The 27,283-nt window shown below is 33.6% G+C and overlaps 1 protein-coding gene across 3 annotated transcripts in view; it reads left to right on the top strand.

Annotated features, from left to right (window-relative positions):
- LOC126737214 (mitochondrial uncoupling protein 4) overlaps positions 1 to 27,283 on the top strand; it is a 71,562-nt gene that overhangs the window by 8,303 nt on the left and 35,976 nt on the right. The window contains exons 1-5 of one of the 3 annotated variants that reach the window (XM_050441998.1): positions 4,854 to 4,923; positions 4,984 to 5,120; positions 15,677 to 15,747; positions 26,635 to 26,839; positions 26,939 to 27,115. In XM_050441998.1, coding sequence (XP_050297955.1) covers positions 4,922 to 4,923; positions 4,984 to 5,120; positions 15,677 to 15,747; positions 26,635 to 26,839; positions 26,939 to 27,115 — 592 coding nt within the window. In that variant the 5' untranslated portion in view covers positions 4,854 to 4,921. Of the gene's footprint in view, positions 1 to 4,853; positions 4,924 to 4,983; positions 5,121 to 15,676; positions 15,748 to 26,634; positions 26,840 to 26,938; positions 27,116 to 27,283 lie in introns of those variants that run through there. The other 2 variants (XM_050441997.1, XM_050441999.1) reach the window with 2 other exon arrangements.

Genomic DNA, 27,283 nt, shown 5'->3' with positions numbered 1-27,283 from the left:
GTTTTAATGAACCCAAATTATTTACATAGAGCAAAAATAATAGAGGTCCTAACACTGAACCCTGAGGTACTCCAGTTTTAAGGGATCTGGAATCGGATAAACATCCAGATACTGTAACTCTTTGGGTACGATTAGACATTTATATAACATGGGATAATTAGCACGTCTAAAATTGAAACAATTCTGTACCAGTAAATTGTGGGTGAAATTATTAGTCTGAGGTAATTTACCCTTAAAATTCATAATTAATGAAGGATGATAAGAATCACATTCAACAAAAGAAAAACTACTCAAATGAACTTCACACTCAGACAAATTGGTTATCACTAAATCCAGAATTCTTCCATTGACATTAAGGACGTTACATTGTACGAATTCCATTATATTCATAAAAGCCAAAGTTGATCTCACAATATAGTCATGCTGGTGACTAAGAAAATTGGGGATATTAAAATCACCCATTATAATTATTTTCTTGTCTCTATTTTTCATTTGCTACTAGCAGGAGGTATATAGACAATAAATACAAAGCACGTAAAATGGTCAAAGGACATGGTCTAGGACGCATGGTCATACGCACCTACAATCTTGATCGAATATACAATTTGAAGCAAATCAGATAAATTTAGAGGTCATACAACGACACAGAAGAGGTCATAATTCTGAGAATTGGCCAGGCATCGGCATGAGTGATATCTTAAAATAAAGGGCAGAAGCTAGGCATATTTTTAGAGAGGTTTAAACGACGAAAGCATTTTCATAACAATTATTTAAACATAAAGCAAAGCATTTTTATTTTAATTCCATATTTATTTTTTACGTTTCAACATCTCTATTTTTTCTAATAAGTTTACACAGAAGCTTGAAGTTGATCGTATTTTTATTAATACACATTAGACAAAACAAAATAAACTTTGAAACTCCGATACTAATTGTAACTTGCGCTCTATTACCGTTTAAGTGTGAAATTTTGGTATTTCTCGAGAAAAATGCAAAAATTGCCATAAAAAATTTATAAACAAATTTTGACCTACACATATTTAGCTTAAAATGTTTGAAATTAAGTCAGCTATCACCCCCTTAAAGGATTGCATCTAGCTTCCGGACACCCTGTATATTAATAATTATGCTTACATTATGTTAAAAAAGAAGAAAATGATACATATACATAATGTAACATGTCAACATTATAATTAAATTAAAATAACATTAATTAGATTGAATTACAGTATAGTTCACTTTGAATATACACACTTTACCCTTGGAAATGCACTAAATCTAAATATTATCATGGGTTTGCATTTAATGTGCCCCTCTGGAGGTACGTCCAATTCATTTCTATTTTAAGTGAAACTTAAGACATTCCAAAGGTTTCCTTCTAAAATTAACCTTACGATAAATACGTACACGTAAAAGCATGTACGGATTTCCATAATTATGTTGGCACTGAATTTTATGTCGTCATTCGCGTTTAGTGAATGAATTATATTCAGTCATGGAAATTTTTTTGAAAGAATATTTTATAGTAAAATATTACCCTTCATGTTGACATGATTTTTTAATAATTTTTATATAGTGGAGAGGTCCCATATACACATTCAGAGCAAGTGAGAAGTTGATTTATTTACATAGGTAAAAAATGTTTAATCACCTTCCTCTTCGAATAAGAAAACTTAAGTCTTATATTGAATTTAAAAAGATTGCTAGTTACTAAGGCATATTATACATTAGATGAGTTTTTTAATGATGTTTTGTCCTTATTACCAACTATGCCTGTGTGATTTGAAAAAAAATATTCTAACTCCGTTTTGCTTTCTGATATCTAATAGTCCCAAGTTTTACTGATTTAGATTTAATAAGGCTTTGTCAATAACTCTGTTTGGGACCAGCTACTAGAAAGCTACTTTTTGAATCTGAATTGAGTTTGAATACACAGGGACAGGTCCGAAGGGAGGAAATAAAGGAAATTAATTCTAAATAAATAAATAAATAACGCCTTTATTTAAGTATTTCTTTGTACATACAACTCAAAAACATATCAAAATGTACACTCACATCATATGCCCAAGAATAGGGCAACTGGCGAATTTTAGCCTCCTGGCCATTCTTCCACTCAACCAATTCGCCAGATATTAAGTTTACCATCTTTAAATGTTAACAGAGAAAGTCCAATAGAATGCTTTTAAGAGATAACACTGAGGATAAAACAGTTTTAACCAAACATAACAATATAACAATGCAGTACATACATACATATAATATATCTGTCACTAAAAAAGTCCTAAAAATCTTTTGCACATCTAATAAATACCTCTTGTACTTAGACCTTAAATAACCAGTATTGCATAGCTTAAATTGAAGAGGTATAAATTATTATATAAGTTAACACAATTATAACTGAAGCTCTTTTTAAAAAAAAAGTTCTATGTTAAATAATTTTTATCTTGTAAAGAGTGATTATGTACAGCTTCCCTATAAATTAGTTTTTTAAACAAATCTACTGGATGTTGACACATATTTTTAGTTTTCTAGAAAATAGAGTCAAGTTAAAATTATACCAGTTATCACACTTAAGCCAAACACACAATCCCAACCCAACCCAACTCTTTTATATTTTCTGAGACATGATCAAATTTTCTTAATTTATAAACAAATCTACAGCATGTATTCTGAACGTATTGTATCCGTTTTTTATTTACAACATGTAAGAATGGATAATATACTATGAAACAATACGAATAAATAGACATAATAAGTGACTCACACAATTTTTTTTTGGTTTTAAAATTTAAAAAGTGTCCGCTAGCATATAAAAGCTTCATTCTCACATAACTTCTTTTTAGTAAAGATTTTAAATGTTGTTCAAAATTAAGCTCTACATCTATAGACAAACCCAAATTTTTATCGCAGTTAGCAAAAGTCAACCGAGTATTTTCAATCTGAATATTAAGTTGATTCATGAGTATGCCCCATTTCTTTTCAGAAGAAAACAGTAACACTCTACTTTTTGCTTTAATTGTCAGAATATGTTCTGTTGACTATTGCAAAATATTAGATAAATCTGAATTTAAAATCTCAGTAGCATTATCAGGACAGTCTGGATTAAACTGAAATAATAATTGTGTATCATCTGCATATGCTTGCATGTGTGTTGATACAATAGAAAACGTATCTGCAGTATATATAACATACAATAAAGTATGGCGGCCAAGTATGGAGCCTTGTGACACTCCTGAAATAATGTTTCTACTGTGCGTTGTCTCACCACCTATCCTAACCTGCCTTCGATCTGATAAATATGACCTAAAGAACAGTATTTCAACCTCCTTAAAACCATAATATGATAACTTGGCACACATCAACTCATGATCAAAGGCTTTAGAGTAGTCTATCAAAATCAATATAGCAGCCATTTGCCTATCTTCAATTTTTACAATGTTGTCAGTAATAGTTAGAAGTGCAGCTATTGTACTATGACTAGCTCTAAAGCCCGATTGATGCACAGGAAAAAAGCCATTTGTATTAAAGTAATCAGTGATCTGAGCATGAACCACTCTTTCCCGCACCTTCTATATTACAGGAAGCAGACTAACGGGCCTCAAATCTGTAAAACTTTCAGGATCATGTTTTTTAGGTAGTGGGGTAACAAGAGATTCTTCCCAGCAATTTGGGAAATGACCATGTTCGAGACAACTATTGACAATATGAGTTATATTTAATATTATTACATGCAAACACAGTTTCACCATTTGAAGTGTTATCCCATCAATACCTGCAGCATTTGACCCAATACTCTGCACATACTTAAACACATCAGAGGGATAAACCAATTTGAAAGTAAATTGTATGCCTTCCCTTATTTTATTATTATTATAATATGCTACTTTATTATCACAGTTGTTTGACTACGTTTAAAAACGCTGCAGAAATATGTATTTATCTCTTCCAGATTTAACAATTCAGGAGGAATCTGAATAACTGTATTATTCATTAATTCTCCTAAAAGCTATGCGACTTTTACTTTATTTGTATGGATCTAAATGTGAAAAAATCTAATAACAAATATGATTGTCTATAATGCACCTACATTTTACTTAAACATTTTAAAACCAAGAAAAATTGCTTTAATCGTAAATTGATATATTAATGAAAATGTTGGAAGAAAAAATTTTCCCTCCCTTAGCTGGATCCGCTACTAATATACATAGAGAGTGGAACAAGTCTTATTTTTTTACTAATCCTGTTCTGTCATAATTTACGCTAAAAAATTTTTTATTGTTCTAAAGCACACATTTATTAATACTGTTGGTTCTGGTTAAGTACCACACGCCCTTGAAAGCTGATTCTTTATTATTTCAATATTTAATTATATATCGCTTTGTAGGTCAAATAAGTAACAAGTTCCAGGTATCGATGTTGCATCTGTTCAATCAGGGTCAAGTGATTTTTACAGCACCGGCTTAATTTGAAATTAAAAAAATATATATGTTAGAAAAATTTGCCTTTGATCCATTATCTGTACTGATAACCTTTGGATTATTGATAATAAATCTCAGTTATTTGGTTAAAATTTTGTTAATATGACCTATTTGAACCTTGCAACGCTGAAATGTTATGTTTTGCTATAACGTTTATCTATCATATTGTTTTCTATATAAACCAATAATTTAAATTGTCCTAATTAGGCAATAAGTATTTGCAGGTAAGGACAATAAAAAATATATTTTTATACCTTAGTCCTGTACTGCATTGAACAAAAATCTATACTTTTTTTTATTGGCACTAACAACTAAAACAATTGTTTATATATGGCTTATTACCATATGAGAATAATCGTTTAAGTTAGTTGACCGTCCTTTTTTACCCTGCACCTGACACTAAAAAGTTTTCACATGATTTCCAAGCATTATTAAATTGCAACATGTATGTTTAACATAAACTGCTAATTAATGTATACAAAATTGTTATTTTTATATTATAAAGGGATTGTAACGAAGAAGGAACTCCAAAAATGCCCCCCGTACCCCCCGCCAAGCCCGATCTGCCCGTTCCCAAATTTGTCGATTCCCTTTGGTGCGTTTATGCCGTTTCTGTGGTGGCAGCATGGAATGCGGAATTTTGTAAGTATATTTTAGTCAATAACATTAATTTTTTTACCACACATATGGATGTTATAATTAGTACGTGTGCCCTAATTTGCATATATAACTGTTAAATTGGCAAGCAATATATAATCGAAAAAATAACCTAAAATTCAGTATTTTTTTGGTATAAAAAATAACTTTTTTTAACACAACAATTAATTTGTTTGCTCTCATATATGTGTGTGTTTCCTGGCAATAAATCAACCCAGACTGGACATGGAGTGTCAGTCTAGGCTTTTATTCTATAAATATCTGGGTGAACAAACATCCTCTTTAAACTCAATTGTATTCCATTATGTTGACCTATTAATTTTTTAATATAATTTAGAATGTTGTAACTGGTATAAAAAATGATATACAGAATGTTTCCAACGAATCTTTACAAAATTTCACCACATATTCCTGAGCAAAAATGTATTCCTGATTTAACTTTAGCCTGAAATTGCTTCGGTTCTGACCTACAAAATAAAAGTCGATTTTTTTTATTTATGAACATTTTTGTTCAGAACTGAAGTGGACCAAGTCCATAAAACTTAATTTTGAGATAAATGGTTTTAAAGTTTTCTTTCAATGATCAATTAATAATTTATTGAAAATAATTTTGTCTTGTACAAAAACATTAATTTATTAGTCTTTTAAAAGTTACTAGTAGTTATTGATTAGTACATAAAGTAATATAAGGCTGGTAATTACCTTTTTGAACGAATGCTGGACATGGTCCAGTTCTCCACTGAACAATATTAAAATTAATTAGGCAAATTAGTACTCTTCTTTAAAAAAATATTTTTATTATTTTTAATATGAAGCAGAAAATTATTTTTTTATTTAATTTTCCTGATATTCATAAATTATTTCATCAGCAAGTGCAGAATTCCTTGGTGCCCCTTGTGTAGTTGTGTGGAGCATATAACTGGTAAGTTGTATGCTGCACATTGCAATGTGTATAAAATTGGTGGTGTATTGGGGGGATGTAAGGTAGCAAATCTTCCATATCCTTCTTTTTGGCCGACGATATGGATAAAGAAGTTCTTGTTTGATGCTGCTAAGAGATACTATAGGGGAACTAGGGGCAAGACGGGATCATGAGGTAAGATGGGGTACCCCGATTACATCAAAACCTAACAGTGTGTGACCACCTTTATTGCCTAGAGTCACATGTCCGGACAATACCCACTAGTGTTGTAAAAATCCGGATTAATTCAATATCCGGTTAGCATTGATTCGGATGAATTGAAAATTCGGTTTTTTCATCCGGATTAATTCATCCGCTCGATGTCTCGCCCGTTCGGCAAATTATGCCATGTTTCGGGCTCGATGCTCGATCGTCCGATAAACGTTTTTTATACCTGTTTTTCGAATATAAGGTATGCATTATGCAATCCATTAGACATTTCGTTTTTACGCATTTCTACATGATGTTAAAACTAAAATAGCTAATTATGTAAGTAATAAATCAAGTTTATTTTAAACGATGCAAAATATCACTACAAAAATGCTTTGTTTACAAAAAAACTTCTGAAGCTCAGGCGACCCTTAAAAAGTTTGAGCGATCTCATATTGTCACTTATGTTTCTAAATGAGTACAATAAGGATAGATAAAGCAATAGGTTTAGACAAGGCAACGCGACGATATTGCCGATTGCCGGGTTATTTGTCCGGACGATTTAATTCGGATTCTCTTAGCCGGTGGAACGTGGAACTTCGTGTCACTTCGTGCAAGCTTTTATTTCATTGTCGGTCGAACGGGCGGCGTGTATCCGGACGATTTAGATATCCGGATTGATTCGGAATAATTTGATATTCGGATTGAATGGAGGATTAATCCGAACTCTTCGCATCACTAATACCCACGCTCAGTGCATCCGAGACATTCGTTCGGTGCGCGTCTGCTCGAGTTACAGCCATTTTGACCTTCGTTGATCTTATTTTATGGCATATTATATCGCTTTATTATACCGGTATAGAAGCATCTTTTCACAAAAAATTTGTTGGTTATATTCGCCTATAAAAGGTAAGAAAATACCTTTTGAAAAACACGTGCTTTGGGGCAAGATGGGATACCCCATTTGAGGCAAGATGGGGTATCCAAGTACCCCATCTTGCCCCAATATATTTTTTCATGAAAAATTCAACGGAAAAATTGATTAGTTAAATATTGGTCAATTAAAATATTATTTTATTTTCAGCAGAATGGTTCGCAATTATAAAAAGAAAACGAGAGGAGAGTGGTCCAAGGAAAGCATGAAACAAGCGATTGAAAAAGTTTTGACTAAAGAAATGAGTTATCGTAAAGCTGCGTCGCAATACTCTGTGCCACAAACAACGTTGGAGAGACATGTCAACGCTATTAAAAAGCAAAGGTGAAATTAAATTGGATCTACCTTTAGGGCCAACTGTTTTCACTGAAAAGGAAGAAAATTAATTGGTCGGATATTTGAAAGAAATGGAAGCAAGATTATTTCGACTTAGCATAATGAAACTGAGAAGCTTAGCATACCAACTGGCCGTCAAAAATGGCAAGAAACATTATTATACACATTTTATGAAACAGCCAAACTCGTCGGTGTTGACTGGGTTCAAGGATTTTTAAAACGTCACAGTGATTTATCTATAAGAAAGCCTGAGGAAACCTCAGCTGCTAGGGCTTTAATAAAATTTCCGGCGCAAAATTTTATAAGATTTTGGTGATGTTTTAGATAACTATAAACTAGGACCAGATAGGATTTATAACTGTGATGAAACGGGAGTCTCTTCGGTTTCAAAAACAAAGTCAAAGATAATTTCACGCAAGGGTAGGAAGCAAGTTGGCTCGCTATCCTCAGCTGAACGAGGACAAACAGTTACGTCAAGATTTGTGTTAGCGCAGCAGGGAATTATATGCCCAATGCTAATCTTTCCTCGGAAACGGATGAAAGCCGAATTAATGAATAACTCAGCACCAGGAACAACTTTTCATTGCAATGCCAGTGGATGGATGACAACAGACATATTTGTCTCATGGTTCAAAGCTTTCGTCCAATTCAGTGGAGCAACTAAAGACAACGCGGTGCTATTTTTACTCGACGGCCACTCTACGCACAAAAAGAACATCGAACTTATAGACGTTGCTAGAGAAAACGGTGTGATTATAATCTGCTCCCCACCTCACTGCACTCATCGGCTTCAGCCGTTGGATGTTTCTTTTATGAAGCCTTTGAGTGTATATTATTACCAAGCTGCAACAGCATGGCTTAGATCTAATCCAGGTAGAGTTATTAGCATGTTCCAAATTAATGAATTTTTTGGTAAAGCTTTCATACAAGCTGCCACTATGTCTACAGCGATTAACGGATTTCGGAAATGCGGCATATGGCCATTCAACTCTGAGAACTTTACAGATGCCGATTTTCTTGCTGCAGAAACAACAAACATAAGCCTAACGGAGGATGAGCAAGGTCCTCAATCACAAGCGAATGCAAATAAATATGGTCTTTCCTCTATCATCCATGAAACAAATCAGCCAAAATTAACTAAGAATGTAATTCCGGTTGCTATTCCGAGTAATCACTCAACCATAGGGTCTAGTGATGATGTTCAGCCATCTACCAGCTATCAGGCCCATACAGATCATCATCTCACATCTCCCGGCTACCAAAGCTCAGGTGATGAAGATAATTGCCCTTTGAGTAAGCTTGCCACATTATCTGATAGTCCCATTACATAAAACCCCAGAGGCAAGTGGGTCGCCACCTAAAAGAGTTTGCTCGAATTTTACAGAAAATGTTTGCCGTGACTTAAATACCAGTTTTGAAAACTGTACTCCAGCTCAGATAATGCCTGTTCCTACTGTAGAAATAAAAACCAGAAAAAATAATTGCCGTCGAGGCAAGACGGCCATCCTTACGTCAACGCCGTATAAAAGAGAACTTGAAGATCTAAAAACTTGTAGTTCCGAAGGAAAAAAAGCGAAAAGTGGTTAAAAAGAAAACACAGGTCAAAAATAAAACTAAAGGAACAAATGGTGCTTCAGAGAATACAGCCGAAGACGACACCGAATGTTTATACTGTGGTGATAGGTATGTGGGGTCCACTGAAGGATGGATAGCTGAAGGATGGATAGCTTGTCAAATATGTCAAAAGTGGTCCCACAATTCTTGCGCCGGAGTAGAAGATGACTGTTTAGATATCTGCCATATATGTGATGTTTGTAAATAAACTCGTTACACCCATCTTACCCCGAGGGCTGTCCCATCTTGCCTCGTGCCCGGGGTAAGATGGGATTTTTCTTTTGTAAAGAAAATTGTGTTTTTTTTTGTTTTTTGGTGTAAGATAAGTTAGTTGTTTTTATGTCAAGACAGTTATGGATGTTAATGAAAGAGATTTTAGAATAAACGTTATTTTTTTATTATAATGTTACATTTTTATTGATATAAATGCTTAGCGTCCCCGTCTTTCCCCGTGTTCCCCTATTAACTAACTAATTTGTCGGAACAGTAAAAGATCACTTAGGGTTTTTTTAAACTTACTAATAACCTCTTGCCCTCTTTCGAATTAGAGCCAACGTATTTTCAATCAGTTTACAGGAACGTTAGCAGAATCTTTTTTTCTATTGAATATGGCTTCCTTTAGAGCCTTAGTGCTAAGAAATTCAATTCTTTCCGCTCTGGTTACTTCATATCGGGGCTTCTTTCTCTTTGCGTTCTTGATAACGTCAAGCCAGTCCTGCGGAACAAAAATATTTTGATGCTTCTTGCTCGATGACTTAATTATTACAAATTCGGAATCATTTGGAAAAAAGGAATGCCCAGACAATATAAATTTTAAGTCAATAGTTTTTGCTGCTTATGCAGGATCATGAACTAGCTTTAATAACGTAAGTGACATTTTTATGTTTCGATTCTGCCCGGTACAGGAATCGGAAAAGAAAATAATATTCTTCGTCGTTTTTTTGCAGCACGCATCTGGATTTTTAGCTTATCACACAACCGACATGTGTAGCTGGGAATTTTAAAATGGAGATTAAACTTCGTAGAAAATACATGGTAATACATTTTGACAAGTTGTCTATTTTCATGGGTGAACTGCTCAACATACATATCAAACATTTTTCTAATAGGTAAATAGGGACAGAGATATTTTCTTTGGTCATTGTCCTTGCGGCTGTAGCGGCTTTGGTATGCAGGAGAAGAATTTATATGTGCAACAATATGAGCATCGTCTATTTTATTTTTCGAAATATTTTTGTCCCCACTATCCATGACAGGAAAAACCTCTTCCTTTACTAAATAATCGGTAAAGTCTTCCCCAACTGATTTCCAAAATATCAAGAAAAAAATTTTGCACACCTATAGTTTGATTTTCTTTACTCGCTCTATATTTTTTTTTCGGTCCCTGTACCATCTCTTGGGCGCTTTTTGATAACTTTAGTGTCTTCACTAAGCCACGTAAAACAATATATTGCTTAGAAAAATTGGCTATACTCTATTTCAGAAGTGTATAGAGCAATAAACTGGGGAATTCCGTTCTGTTTGGCTACATTTCGTGGTAGTTCATAGGCGCAGGTACTTATAATATTTATGAATTTAATTTTCACGGATTAAATGCCTTTATTTTGAAAGAGATTAAATACTAAATAAATACTCTTAATCCTTTTGTATAGGTACCTATCTTTTAACGCTTTGTAACATGCAAAAATGGGGTCAGGTAATATATACAGACTATAAATACTTTTAAATCATATTTTAAACGTTAGTAGTCACTGCTACGCTGTAGTGTAATCACAATATTATTATCCCAATATTTAAAAAAATGAGGTATTCAGTCCAACGAAAAGATGTACTAAAAATTCTCCACTATCGCTGAGTGAAAAAGTTATTATTTTAAATGTACATGATTGCATAAAACACGATTACCCTAGTTTTACTGTGCAAGAAATTGTTGAAAAATGTTCTCGAATGAGTGGAATTGGAAAGTCCACCATTTTTAAATTGTTGCGGGAAAGAAAAGTAGCAGGTCAAGTGGAATCTCCCAAGCAAAAGCCAGGACGACCTACAAAAGTCCTTGATGAAAATGCTAAATGTATAATTCGAAGAAAAGTTCACTCTTTTTATTTTAAAAAGGAAATACCCACCCTAGACAAAATTTTAATGGACCTTGGCCGAGATGACACTATTCCGTTGATAAGTAGAAAACTTTTATGGAAAACTTTAAAAAATATGGATTTTGCCTGGGAAAAGCATAACCGCAAAGCACTTTTACTGGAGAGCGACGAAATTGTTTGTTGGAGACGACAATACTTGAGAAGTATCAAGCAGTACCGCAGGGAGCAAAAGAAAGTTTTTTATCTTGATGAGACGTGGATTAACGAAGGTTATATAGTCCAAAAAATGTGGCAAGACAAAAATATAACCAGTGCTCGCCAAGCTTTCATAGAAGGCCTGTCTACGGGTATTAAAGTACCTTCGGGAAAAGGAAAAAGACTTATAATCACACATATTGAAAGCGAAGAGGGATTTTTAAAAGAAGGTCTGCTAACCTTTGAGTCGACTCGCACAGGAGATTACCATGAAGACATGAACTCAGACGTTTTCGAGGACTATTTTGGTGAAATGATAAAATTTCTTCCGGCTAATTCGGTGGTGGTTATGGATAACGCAAGCTATCATTCACGGCGAATAGAGAAGACGCCAACTTCAAGTTGGAGAAAGCAAGAAATTATCGATTGGCTGACTGCAAAAGGTATTGCGTTTGAAGCAAATTTGATAAAAAAAGAACTGCTGGCAATAGCAAACTTACACAAAACTCGTTTCATGAAATACGCCGTGGAAGATATAGCCGAAAAATATAATATAATTGTACTGCGCTTACCGCCATATCATTGCGAACTAAATCCTATAGAATTGATATGGGCGCAGGTAAAAGGATTTGTAGCAAGACAAAACACGACTTTTAAAATGAAAGATGTTAAGCTACTGTTTGATCAAGCCATTACGGAAGTGACACCAGAGAATTGGCGAAAAGCAGTCCAGCATGTAATTAAACAAGAGGACAAAATGTGGGATCTTGACAACCTCATCGATCAGACAGTCGATCCTTAAATTATAATGTCAAGAGGTGATGACAGTTCGTCAGATGACGAAGAAGACTACAATCTATTATAATTTAAAATTGTTATACACTGTTCAAAAAGTGCCAGATCCAAAAGTGACTATTTCAACTGTTTTACTCTACATATTATGTTCAATAAATTTGTGAAAAAAATATATTATTCCATTTAAACAAAAGTAACTTTCTAAAATAAAATAGCATTTAAGTACATTAATTATAAGGTAAAAAACAAGTCCCAGTTGCACGCCTTTGGCGAACCGTTTTCAATGTTTATCAGTGGGTAACAATGGGCAAAACTCATAAATTGACCCAAAACCGGGTGGCACTACCTGCAATCAACGAAAAGAAAGAATTTTACATTGAAACTAATACCCAACTAAGGTAGTGGCATAAAATATTGGTGGATCACCAGGTACATTTACATTTTTTTCATTCAAACGAATACATTTTTACCGCGAAGGTACTTTAGAAACCCCGTTAGAAACTATTACATTAACTTACCATTAGTTACATCTTCGAACACCGCCATATTCGGTTTAGACTTTACAAATTGTATGAAAGTTATTTTAGGGTTAGGCTATATTCGTCAGAAAACGATGGTGATTATGATCAACTAATGAAATATCCACCTGCTTTTATATTTATCTGATATACAGTGCATCCAAAAGTTATGCCATCCCAAAAGTTATGTCTAAATTCATTTAAAATTCAGGGGTGTGTTCGAAAAAAAAACGCTCGGACCCGTCGATTTTTATTTCAGTTGCGCATTTTTGTACGTGAAGTTTGTATATACAGGGTTGCTCAAAAATAAATTACGACCATCGACTTAATTTTTTCAAATGAAAGCACCTTTCAAATAAAGTTGGGTGACCGTGTATTTTCATAGCTTTCATACGTCAAACAGATATTGTCAAGTGTGAAGTGTACGAGCAAAGTTGCGGTTTTCACAATGGTAAAGTTAACGGAACGAGAAAAAATAGAAATTCTGTGCATGGTTGGGTTTGGTGATAGAACACGTACTCAAAGAGAAGCTGCTCAATTATTCAATAAAATCCATCCTGATCGTCCTCCGATATGTCAAAAGGTGGTGAGTAGAATAGAGGCTAAATTGAGAGAATTCGGTCATGTTAGAAATCTGGTCGTCCTGCTCGAGATGAAAATGAACAACTTGACGTTTTGCTTTCTTTGGAAAAAAATCCATGCACTCCTCTGTCGCAGATTGGGGCAAATTTACACATGGCGAAATCTATAGTTCACTGAATAGTTGAAAAGCACAAATATCACCCCTACAATGTTATTCCTGTGCAAGAGGTATTTGATGACGATTTCGATAGGCGAAATGAGTTTTGTGACGCTTACAAAACATGTGCAATCTAAATAATAATTTAGTAACAAATATTATTTTTTCTGATGAAGCCACGTTCTGTTTGAATGGTAGTGTGAACAGACAAAATTGTCGATATTGGGCAAAACAGAAAATCCGCATTGGATGATGGAGGTAAACACCCAGTACCCTCAAAAACTAAATGTGTGGAATAGTGCGCGGAAGAGTAATAGGTCCCTTTTTCTTTGTAAAGACTTTAACGGGACAAGTGTATCTCGATTTTCTCCAATTTAAATTAGTTCCAGCATTACTAGCTTTATTTCAAAATCCATTGGACCCAGACTATCCTGACGAAGAACTAATTTTCCAGCAAGATGGCGCTCCTCCGCACTATGCTGCCACTGTGCGTACATTTTTGGATGAAACCTTTCCCAATCGGTGGATAGGAAGGAGATGACCCATCGAATGGCCTGCTAGGTCGCCTGACCTAACACCAATAGACTTTTTTTTCGAAGGTATTTTGTTAATAGGCCAAATAATCTAGAAGACTTAAAAGAGAGAATTCGCAGAGAAGTGCGCGCCATAACTCCGGAAATGATTGAAAATGTGCAAGACTTTATTGATCGCCTTGGATATTGTCAAGCCGTGAATGGCAACCATTTTGAACATTTAACTTAATTTTTGTTTTTTTTTATTTGTTACATGAATCGTCTTTTTTTCGATAACTGTTGACTTTAGGTATAGGACATGATGCATGAAACATACGTAGAATTCCACGCGAAATTCAATAATGAAATTAAAAAAAGGTGCTTTCATTTGGAAAAATGTAGTTCATGGTCGTAATTTATTTTTGAGCAAACCTGTATATACAAACTTCACGTACAAAAATGCGCAACTTGAAATAAAAATCGACGGGTCCGAGCGTTTTTTTTTCGCACACACCCCTGAATCTTAAATGAATTTAGACATAACTTTTGGGATGCACTGTAAACATAAGCTCACCATCTTATTTCACAAAATATACCTAACTAGACATAAACATTAAATATAAACATAAACTATATACTAAAACTTTTTATGATATGTGTTATAGCTAACTTACCGTTATTCTGTTCAAAATTCATACTTTTTATGTACAAATCAATGAAATAAATATCCACAGGGAAACTATAATCTATTAATAGAAGGACGATGGACTTGGTTCACTTTTGCACAGAAATTTATAAAAAATAATTACGGGCAGAAGAGAACTAACGCCGTCTATTAGTAGACACCTTAAGTAAGGACTTGGTTCACTACAGCACTACAAATTATAACCGTAAAGAGAATGTTTGGATATACAGCTTAAAAATTTCGATTTGTGGACTTGGTCCACTTCAGTTCTAAGTTACTCATATTACTTTAAAAATTTGTGTCCAGGGGTTTTTTGGTATGCGAAATCTGTGAAATGGGGAACATTTTGACCAATATGTATAAAATCCGTATTGGTTGATAAATTAATTTTCTGCTTAAATAAAACAACCAAATTTTTTAATTTACTTTTTTACTAACCAATTTTACCGGATCTTAACAAAACCCACTAAGGTTGGCCGTTGTTGTTTAAAATTGATGAAGAAATTGTTTTCTTTTAACAAAAAAGTAAGAAACTACACTGAGAAAAAAAGTTATGGACATTTTAAAACATTAGAGGTGCAGTGCTAAGTGCTCTCTGATGGCCACAGTGAAAGGATAGGCATATTCGGGTTTCACATCGCAAAAAAACAGTGGATACAATTTTTTAAATTTTTAATATGTTAAAAAATTTTATAAATTAAAAAAAAACTATTTTCCTTTTTTTAACTTTACCTTCCTGTGGGTCGAATCGGACCAATTTCGGACTAAAGTAAGTTGCTTAAATCGGCTTATTTTGATCACAGGAATATGTGGGGAGATTTTGTAAAGACCTTTTTGTGACGCCCAGCTTACTATGAGCGTAAATACATGACACAATAAAGTTAACCTAACCCAACACTATTAATAATTTTTTCCCATTTTCTTCCCTTGGCCCGTAATAAGGAGGCTAAATATTTAAAAAATTTATTTAAAAAAAGTATATTAATATATGATTTTCTTTTATATTTAGTGACATATCCCTTGGACCTCATCAAAACCAGACTTCAAATACAAGGAGAGCTCAATAAAAATGGCAATAAAGTAAGTATATTTCTAGGTTCTTTACCCGAATTGTTTTAACAATTTCATAATTGTTTCAGGGACTAAATCTTTCTAGTTTTTTAAATTTTTGGTGATTTTTCAAACATTTCCATATATTTGAATTTCTTCAGACCCTAAAAGCATAACTAATCTTCAAAAAAACTAATCTTAAAAAAATCTGGGTTTTTTCCTTCTCATATCTCATAAAAGTGATAATTTGATAAGAAATAGAAACAAAGAACTACCCAAAGTCTTAATCCAAAATCATGTTTTTACCCTTCAATGTGTTTTCGAAAACTTTTCTATAATAATTTGAAAAAAAAATCAAACTAATTTTTATTGGCTTCTAAGTTATGCGTAAAAATGACTACCTAGGAACAAAATTCTTAATATTCTCTTTTTTTGACTAAAAACCTTTAAGAATTAAATAATTTATTACTTGTCGATTAAAGTAATATAAGTACATTATAAAAATTTTACTAAAAACTAAAATATTAATACTATTAGATATCCTAAAACATTGTTTATAACATATCTGTAAAAGTTAAACTAAAAATGCAAACTTAATGTGTCAAACAATATTATATAAGTACACAACACATTACTTGACAAAGAGACAAACACAAAATATAAAATTTAGCAATATGGGCAGCTTTAGGCAAGTTTTCTTCTGAATTAGTAAATGTTCAAAAATAATTTATTGGAACACATAATACCTCGTTAAATAATGTGGATATTGTATATTACGACCTCCTCAAATATTCACATAATTTTGTTATTTTGAGTTTAAATTAATAGTTTAAATTGCGTGCATCTCGTTGTTAATTTGGTTTAGTGTCAGTTAGTGTCTTTATTTGAAGATTTCCGTTGTTTTTGTGGAAAATAGACGTCGATTCATTCCTGCAATTCTTTGGCGCCAATTCTCTGTACATTTACATTAATTACATTTTTACGGTGCAGCTGCGTTCCTAACTTAACATTTAACATTTAAAGTTATTTGGTACCTGTGATAATATATGCTAAATAATTTCAAGGCTATACTGTCTATTTATTAACATGTCTGGTCTAGTATGTAAAGTATGTAAATGTAAATGCGTCTGTAAAGCTCGCCCTCAGAAAGATGAATTATTTGGCGCAGCCTGCGATGGTTGCAAGCATTCTTATTGTAAGAACTGTTCTTCCCTTAACACAACGGAATGTCACTCAATTGCCCTTATTCAACGGAAAATTATGTTTTATTGCGAGGACTGTAAAGCGTTGTTGCTAAAGTATAAACTAACCTGTCATAGTCTTGCCGGAATGCCGAACGTAAGAAAAAGGACAACCTTATATTAAAGCTACAAGAAGAATTAAGAGGACAACGAAAGGTCTACACGAGTGGAATTAGACAAACTGACTACGAAACTTAAGGAGAAGACTGATCATATTACCCGGTTAAAACGACCAGTTGATTTTGAAGGTATGGTATCAGATGCTCAAATAAACGACACCATTAAATTGGAAGAACAAAAAAAGAAATAAAAAGTCTTAATTGCGAAATACTAAATCTCATCTCTAAAAATGAAGAACTTGTAACCCAACTCAAGAACCTTCAAGACAAAGAAGCAACTACGACTCGTGAGCTAAATGACTTGAAGAAACTGAAAACTAATTTTTTGACAACCATTGAATGTCTAACTGCGGAGAATGAATCCTACATAAAGGATTTGAAAAAAGCAAACATGAAGCTGATGGAGCAAAAAGAAATAACAGACCAACTAACTCATCGGCACGACCGATTCCAAACTCCAGAAATTCAGAGACAGTAAGGAACTCACTCATTATAAATGACTCAAACGTCAAAGGTTTAGCGTTTTTGCTAAAAAGTATATGTGGATTTAAAACAGATGTTAACTGTCAGATACTTCATAAACCTTTATTCAAAGATATTGTCTCGACTTGCACCTTGCTTTCAAAGAGTCTTACAAAAAACGACTTTGTTATTATCTACTCTGGATCTGCAAATGCCATGAAAGGTAAATCAATTGAGACTGAAAGCATACAATCTCTGCTGGATTGTTGCAGAAATACGAACCTTATACTGATTGAGTCATTTTACTACTACAACAAACCTGTACTCAACAGTTTTATAAGAGAGCAAAACCAAATGTTAAGATCATTTATAACGAAAAATGGTTCTAGAGAGTTAATTCACCTCAACCCGACAAAAAGAAATAGGATTATAGATTTCTCAGATAAACATGACATTATGTATAAGATGTGTAAAATATTGAATGACGAGTTCCTTTCGACTAGCAATCTATGTTTACTATCCGAACCGAATAACCTTTTACTTGAACTGACCAATTGCGGTGCTACTTCCATGACGGATGATTCGACAATTTTTCATTGGACCTCAAATCATCAAATGAACATATGATATCAACCTTAATCACAAACAATACCGCCTCTAGAAATTCATCGACATTTTACTATCAAAATGTCCGCGGCCTACGCACCAAAGTTCTGGAAGTTTCTCTGGCTGTGAAAGCGGCAGACTACGATTGTATAGCTTTATTCCCTTAATAAATATGCTGGGCATATCCAATTTCCTCACTTCACCATTGTAGATTTTAACGCACGTGAAATAAGGACTGTATTCAAGAAATTTGGTCTTACTTTGCTTATTTCTTGTTTCATAAGTTAGATTTTTTTTTTTAAACATGTTTTGATTTTTATGGGAGAAAAAACATATTTTATGCGTAGATAATGTCTTGCTAGTTAAGTGATACCTCCGGACATTTGCTTTTTAAAAATAAACAACCTGTTTACAATAAAATCTATAACATTTATAATAGTATGTTTGCTGCCAAAGGTTTATTATGCAATTAATATGCAAGGTCGGCATAAGGTAGCGGGTTAGTACCCATAACTCCTTCCTCTTCAAGAGATGCGCTAAGGGCGAAATCTTCAGTAATAAGTAGGCGACGGTAGCTATGACTAGGAAGGTAGAGGATAATGGTCGATAGGCTGACTTGTAATTTGGCAGGGATTGTTGATTCCGCTTCGGCGAAGGTGAGTAGTAGTAATTTTTCAGCAAAAATTTCCTAGCCTAACTTCTCCTATAGGAATCGGTTGCTGGAATTCTGGTCGTTGCAGGGATTCTTATTATTTGAAGGTTTCTGCAGATCCTGTCTGATTTCTTCTAATTTCTTGTCCTGGATGTCAATCATGGTGTGTATATTTTTCCATTCGTCGAAATTAAGATTGTCGAGTTCAAAGCGTGGCTAATTCATGGTGGGACTGCTAATATTCACATTAAATGTCGGGTTTGGCAGCTCTATGTAGTGAAATGAGTTTTTGCTCTCATGGTAGCTTCTAATTTGGAAGACCTGGATGTATATAGTCCAGCTGGGGTTGAGTTCTATAGATGGATTTGTCTAGGGTGAAGTACCAAATGCAAAGCAAAATGAAAAACATAATTCTTTTCTTCTTCACAATATTTATTTTCAATTAATCCTGACGCGTTTTGGTTTTTACACCATTGTCAAGGGTGTAAAAAAGTCATAAAATATAAAAAGGTTGTTAATCATTTAAAAGTATAAATTGAAAGTAAAACTTACATGATATTGTAAAAGTCACAAAATGTCTATAAACACAATAAAATTTACGGAACAATGATAATTTATATGAGTGCTCATTTAGGTATTAGGCGTCAAGAATTATTTATTTATTTAAAAAATGTACAGTACAAACATGTGTATAATCCTATCTCTAGATCTGAGTTTCACAAATTTGTTTTATGCACCTAGGTATTTACCTGTATGTACAGCTTATTTCGCATTTGGACTTTAGAGGCACAGGTATGGGGATAAAGGTGGTACAATACATAATCCTGGAGTTTGACAATAGGTACCTCTATAATGAAAAATTTAGAGAATGAATTTTGTTTTCCTTCGTGTAACTCTTAATTTTGACAATTTTTTCAAAAAGTAAAACGTTTTCTTAAGTAGCTGCAAATGGCAGCTTAGTTTTGCTTTGTGGGGGCCGATTAATCAAATTTTGCTTCTAAGGTCTGCTGATTATGGGATAGATTTTTTACTTTTGCGTCCATAATTGTGGCCAGGTTTTTGAGCTATAGTAATTGGTTTTTTTAAGAGAGATTTTAGCGAGTTTTGACTAGTTAATATTTCTGAAATAGTTTTATCATATTTTCCAGTATCTTATTGAGCCAGATTTCCAGTTATAGATTTTAAAATAGATCCTAAACCATTGAAGAGTCCTCGTTTACTACGTTTATTAAAAAAAGAGTTAATTTGTTGAAGTTGCAGGTATACTTTGTTTTTTATTGAATTAACAAGGTTAAAGGTATTTAAAAATACATTTATTTCCGTGATATTTTGAATTGATTTTTAAAATTTTTCAAAAGGTTTTTCTAAATGTTTTGTTTGATGAATCACGTCAAAAATTTGAACAAAAGACCAATAGTGGGTTGTATTTTGTGCGTTACCAACTTTTAGTCGTAGTAGTTCAGGGTTCTGGTTGAGGTTGTGAAAATGGGAACGTTTTGTTAGTTGCCCTCCGCAAAGGACAGGATTAGTAATGTTTTTTGGAAACATTTCCATTAGCGTAGCCTAGCTTTTCCTATAGGAATCGATTTGTGGATATACAGAATTTTATAGTCTAAATGTTGCAGGTACCGAAGATTCTTGTTTTTTAAAGGTTTCTACAGATCTGCTGTTCAGCTTCCAATGATTCCAGCGGTCTTCACACCGTAGAAACGGACCCAAAAAGGCAATTTTTATCCTATTGGAAAGAGCGAACTACCGACTGCGCCAGTTAATAAATGATAGCTCCGGGCATTTGCTTTTTAAAAATAAACAAATTTATTTAAGAACGGTTACAATAGGTTAATTGTAACTTAGTTTAAGTTTTAAAACTAATTGAACTTAATTGAGTCAGTTATTATGCAATTAATATGCAGGGTCGGCATAAGGTAGCGGGTTAGTACTTGTAATTTCCTTAAATTTAAACGAACTAATTTTATTGAAGATCAATAATGAGTAATAATGAGAAAAATGTAGTAAAATATTTTTGGTTTCCGCAATAAAGTTAAACAAATGTCAACAGAACGTGTATCAGACGAACTTATTTTGTTTATTAATAACTGATAGTCAAGATAAACAAGTCATAATGTTTGGAATTTGTTGTTTGGAATCTTTAGCAGTACTTAAGTTTGTTAAAATAAAAGCGTCAAATGTAATGGCGCACATTTTTACAAACGAAGAACTTGTCGACATGGTTTTGGTTTACGGAGAAACGCATCTGAATGCAGTGGCAGCAGCTGATCTGTATGCCCAAAGATTTACCCGAATCATGTATAGATGGTACAAGCCCTACTTCCAAGAGATTTGCCGTTTCGAGTACACTTTTCTGAGTGGTTGTTACATCACCAGCAGTTAAGCCCAAACTTTACCATGAACATTTTAGTTACGGATGAGGCAAATTTTACGCCCAATGGAATTTTCAACTTTCATAACACTCATTACTGGGCTTTGGAAAATCCGCATATTACACGGAGAACATACTTTTAACAACGTTTTTCTGTAAATGTATGGGCTGGAATTCTGAACGGGATGCTCATCGGACCTTTTATTCTGGAAAATCGTTTGACTGGTGCTCGGTATTTAGAATTTTTGCGCTACAATTTACCAGTGCTCCTTGAAAATGTGAATCTCAACGTTAGGCAGAACATGTGGTTTCTTGATGATGGTGCTCCACCATATTTTTCACGACCAGTGCGACAACATTTAGATCGTGTGTTTCCCGGACGATGGATAGGCCGTGATGGTCCAGTTGGGTGGCCCCCTCGCTCGCCTGACCTTAATCCATTAGACTTTTATTTGTGGAGTCATATGAAAACAATGGTGTATGTAAACGAAGTTGATACTGAGCAAGAGCTACGACATCGCATAAACGCTGCCAGTGACGCAATTCGCCTACAGCCTGATTTGGCCCGTGCATGTACGTCGTCATGGATTCGACGAGCTCAAGACTGTATCGAAAATAATGGAAACAACTTCGAACAGTTGCTTTAAATTAGTTTAAATTAAACACGTTAAAAAATACACGTTTTTTATTTAAAAAAAAATATCTCCAAAACTAAAAATATTTTACTCCTTTTTTTTTCAATATTACTCATCAGCTATCATTTTCCAAGTTTATGCGCGTAGGTTGAAAATCACTCTGTATATAAAGAACTAAGAAACTTGGTTTTGACATGTGTTTCGCGTGAGAAGAAAAACTCTGCAAACCCCAGATATGGGCATAGAAATTCATAAAAGTAAAGTAATCCCCTCCAATCTCTCTAATCAGGATGAAATTAATCAATACTTTTGCAAGTTTGTAAATAAGATTAATACAAACTGTCGGCATACTGCTGAATGTATAGAAACTTATAGAGTTTTACCAATGTTTACAAAATATACTACATATTAGAATTTTACCTTCAACAAATTTGAATTTGAGTTGGCTACTATAAAAGGGGTCGTGATTGCTTTTTTATCAATTAAATCAAATGTTGCAGATGGTAGACTCATTATCAGTTCATATGCTACGGCACTGTTTGCCTTATACAGTGTGTCCAAGATGAGGATGTCTATCATGGAGATCTCAGCAGCTGTAGGAGATACAAGGTTGATTAAATTAGAGAAAAGTTGCGCTTTTTTGAGCCTATCAATACGTCGTTTAGAAAGTTTTAAAATTTTTAGTAGATCCGGAGACATTCGTTTTTATTTTTTTTCTGGTGTTATTTAAAGAGATGGAAAAACAAAAGACATTTTCTCATGGCCACTTTTTAAGCTCTAAATAACAACATTTCCAGATTTTTCGTACGACGTTTCATTTCGAAGAAATCATCATCAACTTAATTTTTTTATATGGCGCGTAAAAAAGTACACCCTGCATAAAATAGCATATTTTTTTTACGATTACAACGATGTATGACACAATATGTTTCTACAAAACTTAAATTGTAAAAAATGATTTTTTATTAAATTCCAATAGTTTTGATGTAGTAGGTTGTGAAATAATGACGTTGAGAAAATGCCAAAATTAAATAAAAATGAAATGTCAAAGTAGTTTTTATTTTTTGTTATTCTTTTTATCTTAAGTGAAGTAAATAGTTTTAATTATTTGATAAATTTAGTACACATTATGTTTTTAAACTCTGTTTTTGCGTCTTGCTGCTAGTTTTTTTTGTTACAAAATGGAAGACGCTTTTTTACCTAAGGAAAAGTTTGATATGTTGAAATGTTATATCCTATGCTACAGCAACGCCGTTGAAGCTGGTCGTATGTATTTAAATAACTATCCAGACAGGAAACAACCTAGTACAAAAATTTTCAATTTTCGACGATTGGTTTTCAATCGTAAGCAGTATGGTGCGTTTAAGAAGCCAGTATTGTCAAGAAATAAGTCCTGCAATTAAGAAAAAGAAAATAATGTGCTATTAGCTGTAACTGAAAATCCGGAAATATCTCTTAGAAAAATTGAAAATACCACTGGAATACCAAAATCTACTGTCATTTTGAAAAAACAGAAATACCACCCGTTTAAATTCAGAATCTGTCAGTGCCTCAAACCTAATGACGAAGAATGGCGCAGAACATTTTGTGAATGGTACACCAGGCAGTGTCAGGAGGATGAAACATTTCCCCATAGGATTATCTGGTCCGACGAGAGCATGGTTACAAATAATGGAATTTTTAACCGGAAGAACACCCATTGGTCAAGAGATAATCCCCGAGTACACCGAATGGCTAGACATCAGCACCGTTTCGGTTTTAATACGTGGGTTGGCATTTTTGCAACAGATTTAATAGGCCCCTTTTTTTACACCAATTCCCTTACCTCGGAGCGGTATGCGCAACTTTTCTCTAATTTAATCAACCTCGTATTTCCTATAGCTGCCGAGATCCCCATGATAGACATTCTTATTTTGGACACACTGTATATTCCCACAAATTTTTCATAGGAAATTAGTGTTTGGAAAAAGGGTATCTTTCTTACAGTTTGGAAGGTAGCGCATGTACAGCCAATTCCCAAAACGTGCAGTCCATCGGAATTCTCGGATCTTGGGCCCATTAGCCTATAGTTTCTAAAATATTGGGGAGAATAATAAATGGGTTGTCAGAACATGAAGATCCGACCTAAACGCGCTGCTTACGATCTTTTGAGGATAAACCAAGACAATCCATGCCATTTCACACAATGAAAAGTCTTTTGTAAATCGCAAAAGACTGCTGCGGAAACAGTTGAGAAATAAAGTTGTAAATGGCATCGTCAATACGTTTTTCTCGAAAACCAAATTGGGATATACTGAGGATGTTGTATAATCTCAGAAAAGTCATTAAGCGAGATTTTACCAATTTCTCCAACAATTTGGATAAAGTAGACAACAGACAAATAGTTCTTAAGTTGGCAGGCTCTGCAGAATTCTCTGCTTTACAGATAAGATTCACTTAAATAATAATAATTTTAGATAATTTTAAAGAATTTGGAAATACACCAAATGTCCAAGATGAATTGATTAAAAAAAATCGATAATTAAATTATATAAATTCTGCTTAAATAAAATAAAATATCTTTTATTAACAAAAAAGTCAAAAGGTAATAGATCCGCAGAGCGGTTTTTAACAATTACCAATAAAGATTTAGCCACTAGGCAATAACAAATAAAATATCCATTTTATTTTCAAATATACTGACAAATTTTAAAATACATGACATTATTTAAAAGCTTTGAGAACAGTATAAAAATTTAAAAAAAAAATTACCGATCACAAAATTACTACAGACTGACTCATCACAGCTTACCACTCCTGTTCAAATCTTTTAGTTTCTTTTTAAAAAAGGGACAGCTTAATGTTTTAAGATTCTCAGGTATTTTGTTATATAAACTAGCTGCCTGATATTTGAAACACTTTGAGACTTGAAAAACTCTGTATTATGCCTGGGAATATTCAAACTATTTCCCCTGACATTTACTTCATGGCATTCACCATAAAGCTTAAAAAATTCTGCTAAACAATTTGGTTTAACTGAGATAGTGTTTTTATGCACTAATTGCAGTTGCTTTATGTTGGTTTTGAAAAGCTGCAAAACATGCTGACTGATATGCTTTCTAAGAGGTACACCTCTGACATATCTGGCACAGCTGTTTTGAATTTTTTGTAATTTAAATTGATTATATTCTGTGAGATATGGTCCATAGACAGTGTCTAGGTAATAAGGAATTGAAAAAATTAGACATTCTGTAAGTCTTTTGGTTTCTTCAGGGAGGATGTAATTTTATTCGTCAATTGATTTTAATTTAAAATAGACCTGTCTACATACATTATTAATATGAAAATCAAATTTCAATGTCCATGTTTAACCAGAGATTTTTTTAATTTTTCCTGCAGTCAACCACACTCCCATTAACATGTATAATAAGATTATTAGTTTCTATATTGCTTGTGTTTTTCGAAAGTTAATCAACAAACAGTTATGCTCCGCCCAGTTAGAAATGTTGCTCAAGTCAATATTAATTTTTGTAATCGCTCTGATCAGATCTTTAGGTTCACTTAAAGGGAGATATATCTGAATATCATCAGCATACATATAGTAAAGGCAATTATTTATAACACTTTCAATATCAGAGGTGAAAACTGAAAATAAAAGAGGTCCAAGAATGGAGCCCTGAGGTACCCCTGTCTCCACCAGCCGAAAACTGGACATAAGCACCCAGTTCATCATGCAGGCGAACAGCCTGGAGCTTGTTAAGTAACTCTCAAAAAAAACTATTATACTCGATATTGTAAAATTTTAATTTCGCCAGTAGAAGGTTTATATTGAGTAAATCAAAGGCTTTTGACATATCAATTAAGACAGTGGGGCAGCATCGATAGTTTGTATCACTTGTAATACAGTGACATACAAGTGACACAAACTGTGTCACTTGTATGTCACAGTTTGTGTCACTTGTAATATTAAGCAAAGCAGTAGAGCAGCTACGGAACTGACGGAACCCAGATTGGTACTTAGGTAAAATATTATTCACTTCAAGATATTCAACCATTTGTGATTTGTAGAATGCTGATTGGACGTAAATTATTAATAGTTGGATTGGTTTTCTTAGGAATAGGGGTGACTAAAGCTTTTTTCCAAGGTTCAGGTACAATTCCCATTTCCCAACAGGAGTTAATTATATTGGTAAGAGGGGATAGACAGTGAGGGGTACACAATTTTAGCATTCTTGCTGTTATGTTGTCAGTGCCAACTACATTGCTTTTTACTTTATTAAGGCTATACTATATATATCATCCTGAGTTATCAGCACAAATTTAAAAGGTTCACTAGCAAAGTTATTATTGTGAAAATTTATTAGTAAGTTTTGATCTATGGTGGTTTTAGGGATACTCGTTAAGAACGCTTTATTAATTAGATCTGGATTAATTAAATTTATAGACAAGTTAGAGGGCGTTTTTTTGAAAATTGTATGTTTTTTTATTTTGTCCCAGAACTCTTTGCTATTATTTTTATTATTGAACGAAAATTGTGAAGAATAAAATGCCTTTTTTTCTTGTTTAATTGCAGATGATAAATAGTTTTTAAGATCTAAATAATAAATTTTTTTCTGAAGGTGATATAAATAAGCTTTAAACCAGCATAATAATATTAAAGTGCCTAATTTAAACGAGCATAAGGCATTCTTAAGGTTATTTATTTCTTAAAGTGAGGGAATATCCAATTCTGAAATAAAAGCAACAGAAAATTAATGAGTCCTTTATAATTTTAATAAATTTACGGAGTTCTTGACAAAATCTCACAACTTTTCCGTGATTAAACCATTTTCTCCTAACTTAGGTCCCCTACAGGGGAATGCTAGGTACCGCCCTAGGCATAACAAAAGAAGAAGGCCTACATAAACTATGGCAGGGGGTTCACGCGGCATTCGCAAGGCATCTAATATACTCCGGTACCAGAATCATGACTTACAAGGCCCTTAAGGAAAAACTATTTAAGCAAACCAACAACGATGACTATTTTCCTTTATGGAAATCGGCGCTCTGTAAGTTTACACACGTTACCTTTTTTAAAATTCTCTTTGCTCCTATTTTTTTCATAACAAATGATGTGGTAAATAAAAGCAGTTTTACTTTATTTTAAGGTGGAGTTAGCGCGGGTGCTTTGGCCCAATACATCGCCAGTCCAACGGATTTAGTCAAGGTGCAACTACAAATGGAGGGCCGAAGAAGATTGATGGGACTTCCGCCCAGGGTCCATGGTATATGCGATGCCTTCAAAAAGGTCTGGGCTAGCGGGGGGGTCCGGGGGCTTTGGAAAGGTAAAATTATTTGTGAAGAAAAATTTTCAGTTATGTAAATTCGATTTGAGAGCCCTTGAACGAAATTTTGATTAAATCATACTATCAAAAACCTATCAATTGAAAAATGTACCTCTTTTATAGTTGAACGGATATGAGTCACTTAAGAAACAGCACCTGTCATATTTT

The sequence above is a fragment of the Anthonomus grandis genome, chromosome 6, assembly GCF_022605725.1.
Source record: "Anthonomus grandis grandis chromosome 6, icAntGran1.3, whole genome shotgun sequence".
Taxonomy (NCBI): domain Eukaryota; kingdom Metazoa; phylum Arthropoda; class Insecta; order Coleoptera; family Curculionidae; genus Anthonomus; species Anthonomus grandis.
Note: the sequence above shows the minus strand (reverse complement) of the source record. Positions and strands in the feature narration are given on the sequence as shown.